Below are 21,415 nucleotides of genomic sequence, written 5' to 3'. Positions count from 1 at the left end.
TGGGGCGACGTGCGTGCGGAGCGTGGTGGAGCGACGCGGGTAAACTGGGCGGTGCGGCAGGGAGGGGCAGGGTCTAGAGAATGGGTAGGCGAGGCGTGAAGCGGCGGGGCGGGCTGGCGACCTGTGGGCAGGACGCAGGGCGGCGACGGACTGGGCGGGGCCGAGTGCGGGGTGGGCGGGCGCCTGTGGGCCGGGCGGGGCCGAATGCAGCGTGGGCGGGGCCGGCCGCGCCGCTTTCCCACGCGTGGCAGGGCTCCGCTAGCGGCCGCCGAGTGGCAAGGTTGGAACTCGCTGGTGGTGAACCCTACAAACTGCCTGCCTGCCCTGAGCGCAGAATGAGGAATATAGTTTATGCAAACGCAGGAAGCTAACAGACGGGTGCCTTGCAACTCCCCTGCCACAAAGTAGCAAATGAAGAAAGCAGGGAGATGAGCTCTTCGCTGGGTGGCTAAATGCATTGCGGGGGTGGGGAGGCTGGAGTAGAGCCCCTACTCAAGTTTCTTCCCGGCTACACTGCCGATTCCTTTGCTCACGCCAGAACCTTTTCTTCCTGTAATGCCTCCTCACCAGTGTTCCTGGAGAAGGACCACACATTCAAAACCACTCCAGAAAGGAGGCGTACTCATCCAAACCTACTGTCATCGTCATCTCTGCAGCGGACCCTGCGTCCAGCACTCTCCTCACCTGTCCGTCCCCCACACACGCTCGTAACTGGCTCTCACAGAGACCGGGACTGTTTGGTCTGCTCCCCACTAGTAAGTAATCACCGGACAGCGGGGACTTTGTTTCCCGCAGTCCCAGCACTTAGAACAGGACTTGACACATAGAAGATGCTCGATAATCATTTTTTAAATGGTTGAAAGAAATGAAAGCAAGCTATACAATCCAAGAAGCGAGCAGAATTTAACAGGATGGAAAGCAACATAGCCCACTAGGAAATCCACAGACCTAGCCCAGAGTTTTAATCCAAATTCAAATATCTGCAGGCTGTGGGACTTTAGACAAGTAATTCTCTGTGCTCAGTTTCATTATGAATGCTAACAATAGAACTTCCCTCATTGAGATGCCTTGGGGATGAAGTGAGAATGGAAGTAAAGCACTTACCAAGATCTCAACAAATGATAACTATTATTACTAAAGTTTTTCAGCCAAAATAATATTAAGCCAATCTATATAATGGACTGTAACATAAAGTACATAAAATAAGAATTTTTTTTCACATTTAATCTGCCATGTTTTTATCCCACTGAATTCTCAGCCCACATAAATCATTTAAGTAGCACTTCATTAGGAATGGGAAGGCCATTGAGAGAAGCCAGGATGCTTTCAACTGAACTTTCCATCATCTGTCTTCTGGCTTGATGAGTTGCACTTCCGATGTGAGGTGTCAGAATGATGTTCTTTAACTTCAACAAAGGATGATCTCTGAAATACAGATTAATTGAAGAAGACTATTCAGAGTTGTTTGGTCTCTTTAACTTCATATTCTGGTTTCATATCCCCACCTTCTGATAGGCAAGGCTATGAGAGGCCTTATGGCATACTCTACACCTAGGTATGACCACCATTCATCTAACCCTAATATGGGGGACCCAACATTTTTGGGTGCAAAATACGTATCTTAACTGCACCCAGGCCATTAGTACACAATGGCACAACATGCATGGTGGATTGAACAACACTGGCCCAGAAGACAGAAAAGGGCTTTAGGGGAAATAGGTGCTGGTCTAGGCATCATGGGACAAACTGAATGCGCCTTTAATGAGGAGTGGCATTCAGAGGGAAAAGATTTATTAACTAGAATTAGCAGATTGGAAGGAGTTCTCTTCCAGGAAGAAAGCAAATGATGGGAGTCAGCCTGGAAAGATAATAAGGTTTTAGTGAAGTGGGTCAGGTAGACTCAAAGGTAATGATGGATAACAGTAAAACACTGCATTGGGAAAGGGCTGTAACCTGACCCAAGAGGGCCTCTTGACCACTTTAATACAGACAGAGGCCAAAGTAGCCATGACACTCCTTCCTAGCTACCGAGGCTCAAGGAGCACACTTTTAGGAATCTTATGGACCCCCAAACCTATGGAAGTTTCCTGGGGGCACTTGTAATTTATATCAATGCACTATGACTGCCCTCGCCCCCAGGATTGATCAAAGTAAGACATATCCTATAGTATGGTTAGCAGGGATAAGAACTATTCTGAAAAACACTCACATCCTCCTCATAGGAAGGAGGTGGGCCCTACTATATAACAGCACATATTTGAAACCAGTCTCAGTCGAGGCTATGAACTGAGGCAGGGTGACTGGCTTTGTGCCAACTGACTTGGAACTCAGAAATAACTGAATCATGACCAACTGTAGCAATACCTGTCCATAAAAATAACTGGTGTATAGGCAAGAGCCAATTCTGTTGAGAAGCCATAGCAAATACCTCTGTAATTGTTATTGATTTGTTATGTAATGAAACTGAATCGTACCAGATGGTGTAACACTGGCACTGTTGGTAAGATTTAGCTACCTCATGTAAATAAGTCATATGAAAATACTGATATTGATGATTGGGAGATTGGGTATTGGGAGATTGAGTTAAAGCTTCCTCAGGGTCTAATACCAATGAGAAATGACTGGCCTGAGGAAAAACTGGATTTAGCTAAATATCAGCTCATTTATATACTATATCGTGCTGCACAAGTTCATCATAAGGTACAAAGAGTGGTAGATGAAGGGGGAAACAAGTAATCAAACTAGTACAAAAATACAAAAACGTATGCAATGGCTTTATAGGATGGGTTAGTTGTTTCTTTAAATCTATCCCTGCCCCACATTGGCTCCTCCAAATGTTAGGCATAGTCATACTGATACTATTGCTGTATCTGTCATATAAATATTATAACAAATGTAGATGCTCCAATAAATATCGTTTTGCTGTAAGACAGCATAGACCAAGGGCCGGGGGGGGGGGGGGGGGGGGGAGAGGATGGCCTGTGTCGTATAGGATTAACTCAGCAGGCAAGCTTGGAGTGCTCAAATCCTGCACATTCCAAAGACAGGACTGGCCCTTGACCGGCCTCTGGGAGATAATCTCTGACCCCTTGAGATATATTGATATCCTGATAAGAGTGTTTCCTTATAACTGGTGTCTGGGCAAAGCTAGATAGTTTATGCTAACAATGTGCTTTGTAGTGAATGCCTGTTTTTGTTCGCCTGGGGCCCTGGGCCACTCAGTATCAGTTTGACCTCTGAAGGGGCTGGACACTAAGTAGCTAATGTCAGACTTGTGGGCCCTCCATGCCTACATGACTGACCTCTTGAAACCAAGGCTTGGGTGGTTAGAAATCCCCCACGTGTGATGTCACACATCATTGCTGGAAGTAGTAAGTACTATCCATACAATCTACTGGGAGAGGACAACTGAAAACGTGTGCTTGGCTTCTCCTGGACTCCACCCTAAGCATTTTTTGCCTTTGCTGATTTTAATCTGTATCCTTTCACTGTAATAAACTGTAGCTGTGAGTATAAAAGCTTTTCTGAGTTCTGTGAGTCTTTCTAGCAAATCATTAAGCCTGAAGGTGATCTTGCGGACTCCTAGCACTATTGGCAAATGAATTTGTTCTTTCTAAAATAATCTTGTAGTAAATCCTTTTGTAAAGCAAAGAATACTTATGTAGTATGACTAAATAGCTCCAAATTTCCTACTTTTTAAATTATTTTTTTTCACAGTAAGAATCAACAAAATGTCTTCCCAAAAAATCAAGATGAAAACTCAAACATATCTAATAAAGATAATATACAGGTTAGAAATTAATATGAATACCTAAAGATTGAGTTATTAATAAAATACTTGCTAAATCTCTTGACCACAAAAATGATTTCACATGGGACACTGGGAGTGCACCACCTATTAGGATAAAATAAACTTTGGGATATAACTCTGGTATTTGCCCTTTGGCTTGTTAGTGAATCTAATAAAAAGCTCATTTTAGCAGAATAGGCAACAAGGATGATCACATGACTTCTAGGTTTCTGAGTAAATTGAAAACTGTCTAAAATGCTCATGTTTCTTAATTTATATTAAAATTATTTTTGGTTCTAGATTAGTGGTTCTCAAACATTTAGTCTCAGGACCTCTTTACACTCTTAAAAATTGAGAACCCCAAAGAATATTTGTTTATGTGGGTTATATCTATCAACAGTTACTGTATTAGAAATTAAAACTGAGAAAAAAATTTAATACAATAATACAGAAGCACACATTTCATTAGCTGTCACAGTGATGATATAATCACATGTCATTGATTATGGAAAACTCCACTGTACACTTGTGAGAAAACATGAGTGGAAAGGTAAATAACATCTGACATTATTATGAAAATAGTTTTGATTTCACGGACCTTCTGAAAGGATCTCCAGACCACATTTTGAGAAACTCTATTCTAAATAAATTGTTGTTCTTCTCAGAAATGTCTGTAAGTTCTATGGTCAATCTTGATGATTTTAGATATTAAATTTGGTTGTAATGTCAAACATTCAGCTGACAGTGATTTGCTTATGGGATAGAAATCAAAGCTGGAGGAATCAAAGCTAGGAATAGCTAGTTTAATGAATGACAGCACCAAGATTCAAAATAAATGACAGAATCAAGACTCTAGTCCTAACAGGCTGGATCACTGGGTCAAAACACATAAGCAAATGAAATTAAATAGAAATAAATGTAAAATTCCACACAGGTACTTAAAATAATTAAGGGAGGGGCCGGCCCAGTGGGGTAATGGTTAAGTTTGCATGCTCCGCTTCGGCGGCCCGGGGTTTGTGGGTTCGGATACCAGGCACAGACCTACATACCACTCGTCAAGCCATGCTGTGGCGGCGTCCCATATACAAGGTAGAGGAAGATTGGCATGGATGTTATCTCAGGGCTAATCTTCCTCAAGCAAAAACAGGAAGATTGGCAGCAGAAGCTCAAGACCAATCTCCCTCACCAAAATTAATAATAATAATAATAATAAAGGGAATAACAATTTCAATCTTAGCTGACTAAAACTCATTGAGCTAAGGGTGCAATGAGGCTTACAGGAAACACGTGCCACAAACGCAACCTTTGTGTCATCTCCTACAGCGGTCAGGCCACAGCATTGAGAGGACATTTTCAAAGGACCTTAAAAACTCAAGTGCTGGAAGAAATAATAATGACAAGCTGTCTGGAAATGCCATCATTTAGGCTACAATTTAAGGATATGGAGATATTTAGCCTCAAAAAAAAAAAGACTAAGATGAAACGTAGAGGTTGTCTTAAAATACATGAAGGTTTGTAAAAGAGGAAAATGATCCAAGTTATCCTCTGATGCTCCAGAGGGCAAACCAGGGCCAACAGGTCAGGAGGCACTATTTTGGCTCAACATGAGGAAGACTATTCTGTGCAGTCTCCATGTATAGGTCTGCTGCCCAAGTGCCTGGAGCTCCATCCACGGAGGTGCTGATGCAGAGGCCTGATTGTCCACAGAACTGGACAGGTCACCAGAGGCCTGCTCAGGCCCCTCCAAGACCAAGACCCTACAGTTCTGTGACTCAATATGGCTGGAAAAGCCAAAAGCAGCAATTGTCTGAGGACTGCCCCACCTGTATTGAGAGAACTGTAGATTCTGTCTGGCTTTATTACCTGGGCAGGGGCTCTGGGTACGTCACATCCAGCGCTGCTGCTTTAATAACCCCGGTCTGAAGAGCTTCCACCAGGGCATCTTGATCAACTAACAGACCTGAGTTGACGAGACAATTCCTCTGCAGTCACCGGTTAGGCAGGAAGCAGGAAAGGTGCTTTGGTCACACAAGCTGCTGTTCCAAACACATCCTGGTTTTGTCAAAAGTCTGACAGAGAGAACTCCATTCTGCCTATTCATCATCACAGGCTGTGAGCCTGCTGTGTGCCAGGCAGTGCAATAAGGCCCTCACAGACGCTGTCTCACTGAGTCCCCCAATAACCCAGCAAAGCCAATACTCATTTTACAGAAGAGGAAACCAAGGCTCCTACGTTATAAACTCACCCAAGGTCACACAGCTGCTAACACACTGACCTGGATCTGAGCCCAGGCTTGTCTGACCCTGAGCCTGGACAGGTCTCACTTCATACCACTTCCTAAAACCACTGCAGGGGTCGAGCTGAGCCCCAGAGTTTTATATACACATTAAAAAACTGAACAATCACAGATACGATCCATAAGTCTCATTTCAAATACAAATTAGCAGGGCATGTTGAGCAGCAGAAGCTGAGAGAAAACCCTTTCCTTCCAGCAGAGACCTGCAAGGAGCCCACAATGAGGGCGCCTCCTTTCCGCTGACCAGGTGTGAGTGACTGCCCCACAAGTCAGGACCCAGAGCACCCCTGGCTTGTCTGTGCCACTGGTAGAGAAGCCTCGTCCCAGTCCTTCCTGGGCGTTTGTTTTCCCAGAATCTTGGCCATGTTCACCAGCCTCTGACATTACTGAAAGAACATAATGCACTGTCCTTCCTGCTCATCTGGAGGGTCTGAATTTTCAGAGGACACTCAAGCGTACTAGCTCTACCCTGTGAGGTTTTGTGACAAGCACTGTTTCTCTTGTTTTACAGATGAGAGACAGGTGTGGCTGTTGGCAATGCCGAGTCTCACAACTCCTCTGGCCCCCAACCCCGCAAAGGTGAGCCATCTGGACATCTGACGTCAGCACTGATCCTCACGTGTGCTGTCCCTCGCCAGTGTCCAGAGCACTCTGTCTCTCTATAAATCCCACACCAACCCACCACTACCTCCTGTACACAAACACGTAAAGCACCACGTAAATGTCAACCAAACTAACATTAAGTTATTTTTAAAGTAAAGGCTCAGAAAACTCATCCCCGTAAATTTTGCTTAATTACAACTAGAAGAGCAAAGTGTGATGCCCCTACCCCAATTAGATGCCCAAACTTGGATTTGAAAACCCCCATATTGTAGCATTCTCATTCTTTTTGCTACTAATTTGAGGTTCAAAATGATATGAAGACAAACATCAGAAATATTTCTAAACAGAAAGTAAAATCTCTTTAACTCACCACCCCACCTGTCTAAGTGGATTTTTCAGACTATGCAGCCATTCAGGAAAAGGTTGACTAGACGTGCTGAGAGAACAGCCAGGGGGTTTCTCCCACGTGACTTTCCAGCCATGCCAGCCCACACACAGACAGTGGAGCAGGTACCTCTGCCAATGTTGACGAGAATCGCGGTGGGCTTCATCAGCCTCAGCTCCCTCCTCCCTATCAGCCTCTGGGTCTGGGGCGTCAGGCTCACAGCCAACATCACGAAGTCCGATCGCTGAAGCAGGTCATCCAGCCTCTCACAGTAAGTGGCCCCAACAGCTTCCTCCTCCTCCAATTTCCTATGAAGGGAACAAGGAAGAAAAATCACATTCTCTAGTCAGAAATTCACCAAGTTGCCCCAGGAAGGAGTTTCTGAGGGGAGCCAGGGACTCGGTCTGTCCCTCCCTGGGCCAGACCCCCACGTGGGTCCAGGAGGCGGCTGGACCCTGTGGCCAGGACTCACCCATGGAAACCCCGTGGGCACCTCTGGGTTCTGAGGTGAGCCCTCGGTGTCTGTAGGGTGTCCGGACAGACCGGGAGCTCCTTGAGGCCAGGAGCCTCCTCTCACTCGTCTTTGAGCCCCCAAAGCCTGATACAAGCCCAATCGTGTGTCAGACACACTTTCAATGGCATCAGGGCATTGCCGAATGTGGGCAAACACAGCCAAGTTTCCAGAAAAACAATCAGGAGAGAGCCTGGGAGTGTTGTCTGTTGAACAGAAAGCAAGGATCCAAGGGTGTGACGCAGGCAGGATTTTGTGTTTTGTTTTTGGTCCAATCTTAACTCCTGCTCTGGCCACCCCAGACAGCTGATTATTCAACAGAAATTCCAAGCTCCAGGAGGTCACAGCATTCCTGGTGGCCACAACTGCCATACAAACATGGAATACAAAATTATACACTCTCTCCTAATACGTGTCTCTGCTGGGGGATGGCATGGAAGAAAAATGAACAGAATGGCCAGCACACCCGGCTCCCTCCTGAACACCCTGCCCACATCACAAACCCTGTCCTGGAAGAGCCCTGGCCTCTGTGTTTGCCCTCTCATTGCACTGAAAGTTGACACCTACCTGTCTCTCCACTGTCCACTGTGCAAATACAGTGACTGAAAACGGAGAACAGTTCTGATACAAAATCTCCCGGCTCACCATGCCTCCATGAATTTCTCATCGGCCAGAAATCTACTCCATGTGCAATGAGAAGTCACTAAATGGGTGAACAATGGCCATCATCTGGCTGGTTTGCAGAGGGGGCTGGAAGTTCAAGAGTGGACGTGAGCAGCCCCTTAGGAGGATGTGTGTTTCAGGTGAGAAAGGATGTGGCCTGAGCCCGGTGGCATCGATGAAGAGAGAGAGAACAGGCAGGTTGGAGGGTTGTTCTAGAGACAGAATCAACAGGACTGCGTGTTGGGCTGAATGCTGTTAGTGGTGGACAGAGGAATTGCATGTGAAAGGAAGTGGGTTTCAGATGGAATAACTGAGTCCATGAGCATATACCTCAGTACTAAAGAAGCCAAATTGCTCACTGGGTGTGGATAGCATATCCCATGATCAAAAAAATCACTTTAGAAATAAAAAAAGAACACAATTGTGAGTTAAAATCTCTTTTCTTTCTGGTGAAATTTTTTCAATAAAAAGAAGTCACATTCTCAGGTAATCATAAAAATACTACGATCTCTTTCTTGACCATGAATCCTACTTTTTGGAGAGAAAGAGTAGGGGAGTCTTATGAAAAATGGAGGGATAATATATCCAAGCCCTATTTAAGGCAGTGATAGTATAAGTTCCACTCAGTTAATTTCAAGTCCATTTTCTGAATTTTACCTGCATTTCCGATTGTGATACAGAATCTTCATTTCAAATGCTTTGGCCCTCTGAGCAATCTTATAGCCAATGCTGCCCATGCCGATGATTCCCAGAGTGGCTCCCGTCACTTCTTGACCCATAAAGTTTATATAAAAGTTCTCTGTATCTGGTGAAATAGCCAACTGATAACCTAAAACATACAAGGTGCAGAGAGGGCAGTGGGGACGGCATCACACACAGAAATCCCACAAGCCTCACTGGGACCTTTTGACCAAGTGACGAGATGCCAGGATGCCTGCAGTGGACCATGGGCACTCATGCATCTCGACCTGACAGCAAACAAATGTTCCTGCAAGGGATGAATGAAAGGAGCACACGGCAGTTTCCTCATAACAAAACCAGCCTCCTGATAGAATGCTTTAAAATAGCAATTTCTTTCACACTAAGGAAAGATTTCTGGTTAAAATTTGTTGGTTTTGGCATGTGTGCATGTGTGACCATCTGTGTGTGTGCTTGTGACCGTCTGTGTATATATGTGTGTATGTGTGTGAACCAGGAGCCAGAAACACAAAGAGCCTGTTTCTTGCTACTCTTTCCTCAAGCCCCTTCACACTGAAGCTCTGTCAGGAGGGTGGGCCGAGTGTTGAATTGCTACACTGCCTTTCCTGGAGACGCCCCCTGAGATGTCCAGTGTATAGGAGTCTACCTACTCACTTGTAGGCCTACACCCCAGGGTAGCATGCTGACCGGCCAACGAATGACCCCAAGGGCTTTTCTAAAGTGGTGCTGAAGTTACTTCACAGCACACATTTACCACCTGTTCCATGAGTGGGTGGAATTCGGTGGGGGAGAACATGGCTGCCTTAAGACAGACTGTGGGACCACATGTGCCCGGGGTGCCAGGCTTGGGCACGAAGTAGGCGGCAAATGACCAAGAGCAGCTCCAGTTCCCAAGTACAATGAAGTCCTGGATGCGGTGTGAAGAAATCAGGGCCAGGAAAAGACTTGTGGTTTGAAGACAAAATTATTTTATCATGCGTGTTATTAAATACCTGTCATCTGATCTCTCTGGAAAACCAGCGTCTCCAATGGCCGCTTACCTTCCACTACTCTCCGAGCAGCCGCCAGCAGTAAGGCCATCCCCAGGTCTGCCGTGGGGTTGGAAACAGCGTGTGGTGTGTTGGCCACCTTCACACCAAAGCTGGCAATGAGCTTCAGGTCAAGGTGGTCTAGACCTGCTCCTGAACTGGCAATAATCTTCAAGGAGGGCAGGCTCTGCAGGAGCTCCTGGTTAATAGCTGGCTTTCCGCCCCAGATATATACAGCTTGGATCCTTGGGCCAAATTGTATTTTATTTTCTAAAAATTCTTGCATGGTAATGAGATTAAAGTGTTTCTGCAGATCTCCAACATGATCCTCACATATACAATATGGTCCTTCAAATCCGGACACCAGAACTCCAGGTAGGTCCTGATCTCCCATGGCCTGCAGAAAGACAAACGTGATTTCTGATGTCACAGAGGAGAGTCCTTGAGAGCACAACTCGCATGCTCTTCAGGTTTTCTACATTACAACAAGAGAGGAATTCATTTTATTTCCTGGATAAACTCCTACAAAACCTGAAAGGCAATAGACCCAGAGCCCTGAAGGAACCAATGTCTCCATCACACCCACTCTCCTCTCTGTCTTACCTGGGGCTTCATTTCTGCTCTTAAGCTGTGCTGGCAGCCTGTGTGGTGGCAGCCTGCGAGCCAGCCTCCAATGACCCCCTCCCGGTAATCCCACCTTTGGGTGACCTCAATCCTGGAGTGCACTTCTAGTGACCTGAAACATGGCAGAAGTGATGGGAGGTCACTGCTCTCACTTGCTCTCTGCCCCGCTCTCCTGGAGGAAGCCAGGGCCCTGCTGGAGGTGGCCCGGTGCAGAGGCCCAGGCGAGCGAGCCTGGAAGCCAACGCCCGGTGAGCCTGGAGAAAGCAACCCTGGCCGACGCCTTGATGAACATTTTGTGAGACAGCCTGAGTCAGAGACACCCAGGTAGCCACTCATGTCCTCCTAACCCTAAGACCTGGGAGATAACAGATGTTTGTTATCTCTTAAAATTTAGGATAATTTGCTACGCAGCAATAAATAACTAATAAAACTGACCATTTTTTACTGAGAAAGTAAAAGATATTTGTTATTATCTGTCAAATGAATTAAAGTTTTATGTTCCTTGTTCCTAATTAAAAATAAGATATTTTAAACATTTTATAACTTTCCTCCAAAAAGAAAACCCGTTGCTTTTCAATAGTTGAGGCTAATGAATACATTTTATTTTTGGGTCAAACTTAGCTAAAAATGTTTAAAAGTTTTTTAAAGCTCAGAGTGTAATTGGTTAAAAAATACTTGTGTTTACTTTTTGGACTTTGAGTAAAAGACTGAGAGAGCTTTATTCAAGATAAGAAGATTTAGTTTATTTTCACAGAGAAGAGGCTCAATTCCTGACTGCTCTATCTTTGACTTTCCTAACACTGGTTATGGAGTGGTGGTACACGCCCATCACCCCATTATTGTCAGTGGTTGTGCGTGGAAAAGACCCAAGATTCTCCAGGTGACTCGTGGCTGCTCCAAATGCCACATGGGAGTAAGATTCCCGGTCAGGAGAGATGCAGGGATAGTGATGGGAGCGCCAGGCGGATTCAGGAGCTCACTCCTTTCTCCGTCTCTCTTCACACACACCAGGCTTGGACCATCAGCAATCACAGGCCAGGGGTCCAGCAAAGGAGCATGACACAGGAAGTCAGACCCCATCAACAGCTTCCTGAGAAGGAGCAGAAGGACTCTTTGCTGCTGGTGCTCAGCCCTGTGCTCAGAGGGGTGGACTTTGGCTCAGGCACAGCTCTGTGGCTGGGCCGAGGTCTCCCAGCCTTCCTGAGTTCTTGGTGAACCTGGAGTACTAATAACAGGGAGTGATTTCGAGCTGTACCCTAAGAGCACATTTCCCTCTCTTCCCCTAATTTCTGCATAGACAGAGCTAAGTGGACATGCCTCTGGCAGGTGTCCTTGAATGGACAGTATTAACATGACGGGGAGGCTGGGAACATTCTGACAACGAAGGAACACTCAACCAAGTAGGTATGTTATTAGGCACCTGCATTTTGTCCAACTCAAAAGAAATTTGGAAAAATCAAAAATTTTACAGCTGTGTTTTTGGCTAACAGAGTGATAGCTCAGATATGTACATCTTCTAACTGCCATGTGCATTTTCCTCATGTTATTCAATTTGAATTGTTAAAATAGATTAAAAATTAGTTATTTTCTTCTTATAAAATGATTGCTTAATTTAAAAAAGAAAAGAATATTACTTTTGTTGAAATTGCCTTCAACAACCCCAAGGCTCTAAATTCAGGATATTCTTTTTTTAAAGTCCCTGTAAAATTGAGACCCAGAAAGAAAAATAAAGTAGAATGAACTTCCAATGGCTTCGTTCAAAGGAAAGTCAGATGACATTTATACAGTACTCAGGAGAGAGAGGTGCGGAGGGAGGTGCGCAGATCCGCTGACCCTGAAGCAATGGGTGCTCGCTTGTGACTGCTGGGGACTCTGGGTACAGCGAAGGATGGAGGCGGGAGGAGGGGGGGCTACACGAGTACAGGCTCAGTCGCTCAACGAGGGCTCTGAGAACTGCGTCGTTAGGCAATTTTCTTATTGTGCTAACATCAGAGTACTTACATAAACCTAGATGGTGTAGGCTACTACACACCTAAGCTATGTAGGGAAGCAGAATTTGCCACCCCAAATACGTCTCTTTGGCATAAAAATTGTTTTAGGCTGGTTATTTTTTAAAGAAACAGCAGACATGGGAGAAGCTCTGAAAACCAAGTAGAAGTCACCCTTTTGTAAGAGACATTTACATTTGTAAGGGAAACCACGTGTACCAGTAAGAGGAGGATGACTCTAAATCTCTAGGAACTCTCTTCATCAATGGAGAAGGCAAGGACTAAAATCTGAATAACAACCTTACCCTTGTTTACTGTGCTTTTCCTGGTCACCTCCCATAACTGACTCCTCACCCCGACATCAGCTTTTGTCTTTAGCTGAAGATGGTATTTAAGGTGATGGCTCCTGCCATCTTGGCAAATTATGGGTCTCTCCCAGGTATACAGGAGGTACACACGTTATTAAACTTTTGATTTTCCCCTGTTATTCTGTCTCATGTCAATTTAATTCTTAGACCAGGCAGAAGAACTTAGAAGGGTAGAAGAAAATTTTTGCTCCCTGACAGCTATATGGTGCTAACCTTATGGGACCACCATCGTACACGTGGTCCGTCACTGACCAAAACGTCACTGACCAAAACGTTGTTATGCGGCACACGACTGTAGAGAGAACTAGTTCAATTCGCAGAAGACAGCGGGGTCAGAATAAAGAATGTATTTTTAATTTAAAGATTTTATTTATGTATTTATTTTCCCCCCAAAGCCCCAGTACATAGTTGTACGTCATAGCTGTACATCCTTCTAGTTGCTGTATGTGGGACACGGCCTCAGCATGGCCGGAGAAGCGGTGCGTGCCCGGGATCCGAACCCAAGCCCCCAGCAGTGGAGCGCGCACGCTTAACTGCTAAGCCACGGGGCCGGCCCATATTTTTAATTTAAAAAGCAAAAACAAGAAACATAAAAACCAAATGCAACCACTAAAAACATGTTTTAGTTTTTGAGACACAGAGAAAGAGAAACAACAAAGATGGAGTGAGGGCAGGACCGACAGACGAGAACAAAGCTGGAGGAAGTGCAGATGAGGAGCTGGGCTCTGCTTGGCTGTGCTTCTCTCTGAAACTCACTTTCCTCCAACGTAAAATGAGGGTAACAGACAGCCTTGCACGGTGGCCCTGATGGTGACACAACACGCAAAGCCTGAAGAACCAGCTGTAAGCTTTCAAGAATGGGAGTTACTAATGTTTAAACCTGAACAATTTAGATATTTACCCAAGTCTTTAAAAACGAACAAAACTACACCAAAGAGGGGGACTGGATTCATAAAACACAGTAAAATTTCTTAAAATTCTATTTCCTCATGCCTCTTCCTCTCTTAATATTTGACAGGTGACTCCAATACCCCCAAATCATCCTTACTTCCCCAATGTGCCAAGACTTGCTTCAAACCAGCCCCAGCTGGCTTTTATCTTTCCTTCATGCCAAATCTGTCCTCTTCTCCTTTCTCCAAACCTTTCAAAGTCTATGCTCATCCCACCTACCAGTTCTCTGCCCGTCCATGAGTATAAAATCAAAGTTGTTTGTTCTCTGCCCTCCACACAGACCCCTGGCCCAGATTCTGCACAAAGGAGGCTCAGAAAACAGGCTGGAAAAAAAGAATTTTCCATAATGAGGGGTAAGCGATGCCATGGTTACCACTCTGCTTTCTTATCATCCTTAGCATGATATTCTAGATTTGACAGAGAATCATCTAATCAGCACATGACTAGATAAGGGGACCTCAAATATTAAGATATGCCAAAGGGCTGACAGAGTCCAAAGGCCTGTTTGCACTTTTACGTGTGGTTTCTCCAGTCACCAGCTATCAACAGACCCAATATAATTTAAAACCAGTACTATCACAATGCATCTCAGCAAAAACAGGGGTCACCCTCCTAAGAAATGGATTGTCAGGGCTTGCTGAAATTAAAGAATGGCAAGCTAAAAAACCAGATTCACTTAAGGGTGTAAAATATGAACTAGAATCTGACTTGGGAACCCGAGCTTAGGAAAATAATACATACCGGTCCAAGTCGACGTTTAGGTTCAGGCAGAGTCCCTGGAGCTGCCTTAAGTCCTCTCTCGCACGAGGCACCTGTAAATAATACCAACATTGGGTTTTTCCTTGTTAAATCTTTTAGGATCGTGCAATGGAGGTCTGGACGAGTCTTGGGATTCTAATACGGCCCACCTGTCCCAGGTGAGGTCCGAGGTCACAGCCACACCCACGCGGCAGAGCTCGGCCCAGCCCACGCCGCAACATGTTAGGGGCACACTGACCTTTTAAAAGGACCCCAGATTTAAGGGACGCTCTAGTGGACCGCAGCCTTTTGGGCACGTCCCTGACAGTGAGCGCCGGGGTCAAGGAGCGCGGCGACCTCGCACCTGCCGGCCCCGCACCTGATTCCGCCGGCCACGCCCTCTGTCCCGCCCCACCGGGCACGCTCCTGCCCCGCCCAGCCCCCACCCGACGTGACCATTCTCTCTGCCCCGCCGGCCACGCCCTCTACCCCACCCCACCCGCCACGTCCCTACCCCGCCCCAACCCGACTAGACTACACCCTCCGCCCCGCCGGCCACAACCCCTGCCCCCGCCCAGCCCTCCCCGACTAGACCACGCCCTCCGCCCCCCGGCACCGCCCTCCGCTCCCCCCACCCGCCGGCCCCGCCCCGCCTCCATCGGCCCCGCCCACACCCCGCACGTTCACGCCCTGCTGGCAGACACGGACGGCGGAAGTCGCGGCGGCGCGCACCGGAAGCGTGCTTGCATGTGGCGGCCCGGAGGAGGTTGGTTGCGGTGGTGGTGGCGACACGGGGCGGTGAGGGGGCCTGAGGTGCAGCCCCCTTCGGGACGTTCGGGAAGCCCTGGGCCGCAGTGGGGTCGTCGGTGTGTGAGGCCTTTGCGGCGGGGAAGGTTGCTGGCCGCCGCCGCAGCCTGACGGGCGTGAGGACGTGCAGACGCGCGCCCGGGGTGAGGTGGCGGCGGCGGGCTGGCGGGTGGAGGGGGCGGGGCCGCGGCGGCGGCGAAGAGCCCGTCTCCGCGCGGCGGGACCGCCCTCTCCCGGGAGCGCCGCCGCCCTGCGCTGAGTCGCCGGAGGGCTCGCTCCCGCGCTCGTCAGAGCCGCGAGCTCAGTCTCGCCGCGTCGTCCCGCACCGCCCGCGCCGTTATTGTGGTCTTCTCTCCTGGTTGAACGTGAACTCGTGTGTCCCTGCCCAGGCAAGAGCGCTGCTATCCCGGGAAGGCTCTGGTCTTGGTGTTTTTGATAGGAGGTCGCGGGCCTCTTCGGGACAGCGTCGTCGGGTGTGCCGGCCTCCGCGCGGCCCTGCCCTCCCCGCAGACTCGGGGAGCCGGCGGCTCGCATCACCCCGCGCCTCGTCCCGGCTCTGCTCCCTTGACTGCTCCCTCTGCCGCCCTCCTCCGTACGCCGCAGCGAGGAGCCTGAAATCTACAGGATCCGATCTGCTAATCCCCCGCTTCCGGCCTCCCAGCAGCTGGCCTTACTCACGTGGTCAAGCCACACTCCTGAGCGCAGCCTCCGAGCGCCTGGTCTGGCCTGCCCACTCGGCAAACCCTGTGTGCGCCCATCGCTTGGGCTGCTCGTGTTCTGTCAGTAGCCCCACTGCCGAGCCTCAGGCCCTGGACTTCTGCCGGGCTGCCTGGACCAAACCCCAGCCCTTCCCCTAGTTCGCAGTCGTCTTGCAGGTCCCCACTCAAGTATCACACCCTTAGGGAAGCCCTTCCTGAGCTCCTCAGAGTAAGTGTGTCCCCCTGAACTCCCCGCTCAGTCCCGAAGGGCTTCGTCACGAATCCAAGTTATGTCTATGATTTCCTGGGCAATGCCAGGCCTTCTGCTGGACTGCACTCCACGAGGCAGGAACTTAGTCTCGTTTATCGCTCTGTTTCCAGCACTTAATATCTCTCTGGCATCTGCTCAATATATGTTTGTTGAATAAAGAATGAATGAAATGCAAATGGGGGGGGGGGAAGCTTCCCAAAACAACTCTGGAAAGTGTCTGGAAGAAGACATAGAGTTTTACTATTTCTGTCTCAAGACCATAAAAAATCTGTTGAGCAAGCATTGCCTTGCAAGAAGTGAATATTACCCGTAGTCACAAAAGATTATTTGAAGTTTTATTACTACCTACTACCAACTACCTACCGAGAGGGCTCTATCGAATTCAATCCAGCAAAGAGAATCCACAAATTGCCAGAATCCCTGCTGTGTTCAGTTGGAAGTCAATATATTGAAAAAATAAGAATTTGATAAAACTGGCTTTAACTTTTTAATTAAATGCGCACAGAATATTTGTGACGTGTACATTATAAAAATAGCAATAAAATGAGCCCCTGTTATGCACCACCAACCCTAAGAAATACACCATTACCAGTACTTTTGACGTTCCTTGTGCCACTGCCTGCTGCTCCAGAGGTAACCCCTATCTTGAATTTTATGACACAGATATAAAATTTGCCTAAGCAATATATTGTTTGCTTTGGCATAGTTTTGCATTTTACGTTAATGGAATTATACCTTATGTAGTTTTTGGTGACCTGCTTTTTTGTAAGCTTTTCAGTATGTGAGCTTCATCCCTGTTTATACACGGAGGTGTAGTCACTCATCTTAACAGCTGTATAGTGTCAATGAGTACACCTCAGTTTATCTATTTTTCTGCAGGTGGATATTTGCATTTCTCTTAGTGTAAATAAGGCTGAGCATTGGCCACTTTCAAAGAGAACATACTCTGTAAATTTGAGGGTTTCTCCCAAGAGCTCAACTCTGGTGCCTTTAGCAGGTCTGGACATAGAGATTTCTGCAGCTAAGCAGACGTACAGTCCTGGGTGACAGGGTCTTTCCCTCCTGACCATGCCCCACCCAAATGAGGGGTTCTTTTGGAACTCCTTTGCTTGGCTCGAGATGGGATGGAAACACCTCCTTTCTTCCCCAAAGGGAGGAGAATGAGAATGGGAATGTACATCACTCTACAGCTTCCTCCAAGGAAATGACGTCACAAGTTTCTCCAAAGTATTTTCTCACCTCCTCTTATATATCCTCAAGAGTGATGGACAAAGAGTGTAAACTATTCTTTCCTTTGCAAAATCTGGAGAAAGCTGGTCTGGCTTCTTTCTTTGGAAGATGTAGGCATTTTAACATTTATTTTCAATTTGGGGTCTCTGCTGAAATTTAAGAGAGGAAAGTCTCACTTTAACATCATCCTACATTTAACTTAAAACATTTTTTCTGTTAAAAATGCAAATTCTGGGAGCCAGCCCAGTGGCGTAATGGTTAAGTTCACATGCTCCACTTTGGCGGCCCAGGGTTCACAGGTTCGGATCCTGGGTGCGGACTAATGCACCACTCATCAAGTCATGTTGTGGCGGCATCCCATATACAAAATAGAGGAAGATGGGCATAGATGTTAGCTCAGGGCCACTCTTCCTCAGCAAAAAGAGGAAGATTGGCAACGGATGTTAGCTCATGGCCAATAAAAAGCAAATTGCTCTGGAAGAGTTACAAGGCTTTCCATTTTTCATTAGTAACAATTAGTTCAGTCAAATTGCTTTCTTCCTCAGCTTAACTCAAGCCAGTTCTGAAGGAATGGGCACTCTGGACATGTGTATCCTTTCCTAATGAGGCCATATAGGGACACCTTCTCCCACCAGACATCTGTCTTGCTCTTGCTTGAGAATTCCAGACTGTGTTATTTGATACTTATGTTTAGTCATATTTTTTAATGAAGAACTCAATTTCTAAAGATAAAATGTAATTCAAGATGTTTGATTCACCCAGAGGTGAGTTAGTCTGTTGCCCTTTTCTGGATGTTCAGATACTTTTTGAGGGAATGGAAGGAGGGATGGGGAGCTTGGCCAAATAATCAATTTCCTTTGGCTATTTTGGTGGTTTTTCACCTCATTCTATGAAGCCACTATTACCCAGATCAGACAAAGGTACCACAAGAAAACTACACACCAATATGTCTTATGAATAATACACAATCTTCAATAAAATACTAGCAAACAAAATCCAGCAACATATTTTTAAAAATTGCCAAGACCAAGTAGGATTTATCCTAGGAATGCAAGGTTGGTTTATCATATAAAAATCAATGTGGTACACCATATTAAAAGAACAGAAAACAAAACCCACATGATGAACTCAATAGATGTAGAAAAAGCATTTGACAAAACCCAACACCCTTTCATGATAAACTAGGAATAGAAGAGAATTTCCTCAACCTCATGGAGGGCATTTGTGAAAAACCCATAGCAAACACTATTACTTAGTAGTGCAAGTCTGAATACTTTGCCCCTAAGATCAGGAACAAGACAAGATGTCTGCTCGTGCCACTTGTTTTCAGCATTGTACAGTGGTCCCGCCTTATCCATGGTTTTGCTTTCTGAGGTTTCGGTTACCCGAGGTCAACCTTAGTCCAATAATAGTAAGTGGAAAATTCCAGAAATAAACAATTTATAAGTTTTAAATTGCATGCCATTCTGAGTAGCATGATGAAAACTCACACCATCCTGCTCCATGCTGTCTGGGACATGAATCATCCCTTTCTCTAGCAGATCCACGCTGTATATACTACTTGTCACTTAGCAGCCCTCTTGGTTATCAGACTGACTGTCGTGGTACTGCAGTGCTTATATTCAAGTCACTCTTATTTTACTTAAGAATGGCCCCAAAGTGCAAGAGTAGAGGTGCTGATAATTCAGATATACCAAATGAAGCTGTAAAGTGCTTCCTTTAGGTGAAAAGGTGCAAGTTCTTGACTTAATGAAAGATAAAAAATCATATGCTGAGGCTACTAAGATCTACAGTAACTTTTTTTTACAGTATCATTGTTCTGTTTTATTATTATTGTTGTTAATCTCTTACTGTGCCTAATGTATAAATTAAACTTTATCCTAGGTATGTATGTATAGGAAAAAACATAATATAGATAGAGTTCAGTACTATCTGTGGTTTCAGGCATCCAATGGGGGTCTTTGAATGTATCCCCTGAGGATAGAGGGGGTTACTATACAGGATTTTTTTTTAGCTAGGGCAGTTAGGCAAGAAAAAATAAAAAACATCCAGATTGGAAAGGAAGGAGTAGAACTGTCTCTATCTGCACATGACATGATCTGGTATATAGAAAATGTAAAGGAATCCACTAATTATTACTATTTGGAGTAATAAATAGTTCAGCAAGGTTGCAGAGTGCAAGATTAGCATACAAAAATCAATTGTATTTCTATACACTACTTATGAATAATCTGAATATATTTAAAATAATTCTATTTAAATAGCATCAAAAAGAATAAAATACTTAGGAATAAATTTAACAAAAAAAAAGTGCAAGATGAGGGGCCAGGCCGGTGGCATAGTGGTTAAATTCGCATGCTGCACTTTGGCGGCCCGGGGTTCGCAGGCTCGGATCTTGGGTGCAGACCTGCGCACTGCTTATCAAGCCATGCTGTGGCAGGCGTCCCACATATAACACAGAGGAAGATGGGTACGGATGTTAGCCCAGGGCCAATCTTCCTCGGCAAAAAAAAAAAAAACACAACAAAAACAACAAAAAAACGGAGGATTGGCAACAGATGTTAGCTCAGAGCTAATCTTCCTCGCCAAAAAAAAAGAAAAAAAAGTGTAAGATGTGAACACTGGGAAATGTAAAAGTCACAGAAATTAAGGAAGACTTAAATAAATGGAAAGACATCCCATATCCATGGATTGGAAGACTTAATATTGTTAAGATGGCAGTACTCTCTAAATTGGTATACAGATTCAACACAATCCCTATCAAAATCTCAGCTGCCTTTTGTGCAGAAACTGACAAGCTAATCCTAAAGTTTATATGGAAATGCAAGGGACCCAGAATAGCCAAACCAATCTTGAAAAGGAACAAAGACGACTGACACTTCCTGATTTTAAGACTTACTACAAAGGTACACTAATCAAGATAGTGTGGTACTGACAAATGGCTAGACATACAGATCAATGGAATAGAATTGAGACTACAGAAATACATACTTTAAAGTCAATTGATTTTCAAAAGGCTGCCAAGGCAATTTGATGGGGAAAGAATAATCCTTTCAATAAGTGATGCTGGGACAACTGGATATCCACATGCAAAAGAAGGTATATGAAAAAGAAGTACATGGAAAGATGCTGTATATCACTAATCCTTAGGGAAGTGCAAGTCAAAAGCACAATAAGACATCACTTCACGCCCACCAGGATGCTATAATAAAAAAACAAGTGTAGGCAAAGACGTAGAGAAATCAAACCCCTCACATATTGCTGTTGGGAGTATAAAATGGTCCAGCCACTTTTGAAAACAGTTTGGAAATTCCTCAAAATGTTAACCATACTCACCATATGATCCAGCCATTCCACTCATATATACCAAGAGAAATGAAAATTAAGTCAATACAAAAACTTGTATACAAATGTTCAAAGCAGCATTATTCACAATAGCCAAAAAGTGGAAACAGTGCAAATGTCAAGTGGTGGATAAATAAGACGCAGTGTATCCATGCAATGGAGTATTAATCAGCAATATAAAGGATCTAAGTACTGATGCCTACTACAATGTGAACCATCCTTGAGAACATGACGTTGTCAGTCACAAAAGACAATGTTACATGCTATGTGTTTCCATCTATATGAAATGTCTAGAATAGGCAAATTATAGAGACAGAAAACAGATTAGTGGATGCCAGAGACTGAAGGAGTGGGAGGGAAATGGGGGTAACTGCTCATGTATACAGAATTTCTTGGGGGTGATGAAAATGTTCTAAGATT

General features: G+C 45.5%; 1 protein-coding gene across 4 annotated transcripts; it reads right to left on the bottom strand.

Moving 5' to 3' along the window:
* Positions 1–1,111: 1,111 nt before the first annotated feature.
* On the bottom strand, positions 1,112–11,006 carry LOC131415502 (probable 2-ketogluconate reductase). Of its 4 annotated transcripts, XM_058557369.1 has the most exons (6): positions 10,579–11,000; positions 9,988–10,372; positions 8,906–9,077; positions 7,204–7,382; positions 5,654–5,750; positions 1,112–1,425 (listed from the first exon to the last, which is right to left on the bottom strand). In XM_058557369.1, the coding sequence occupies exons 1-6, from the start codon at positions 10,933–10,935 to the stop codon at positions 1,269–1,271; spliced, it is 1,347 nt and encodes a 448-aa protein (XP_058413352.1). In that variant the 5' UTR covers positions 10,936–11,000; the 3' UTR covers positions 1,112–1,268. The 4 variants fall into 4 exon arrangements, with proteins under 4 accessions (XP_058413352.1, XP_058413355.1, XP_058413353.1 ...); XM_058557372.1 differs by lacking the exon at positions 5,654–5,750 and having other exon boundaries at positions 1,362–1,425; positions 10,579–11,004; XM_058557370.1 differs by lacking the exons at positions 1,112–1,425; positions 5,654–5,750 and adding an exon at positions 5,757–5,826 and having other exon boundaries at positions 10,579–11,006.
* Between the last annotated feature and the right edge of the window lie 10,409 nt (positions 11,007–21,415).

The sequence above is a fragment of the Diceros bicornis genome, chromosome 16 (assembly GCF_020826845.1).
Source record: "Diceros bicornis minor isolate mBicDic1 chromosome 16, mDicBic1.mat.cur, whole genome shotgun sequence".
Lineage (NCBI taxonomy): Eukaryota > Metazoa > Chordata > Mammalia > Perissodactyla > Rhinocerotidae > Diceros > Diceros bicornis.
The sequence above is the reverse complement of the archived record's forward strand: the minus strand, read 5'-3'. Positions and strand labels throughout refer to the sequence as shown.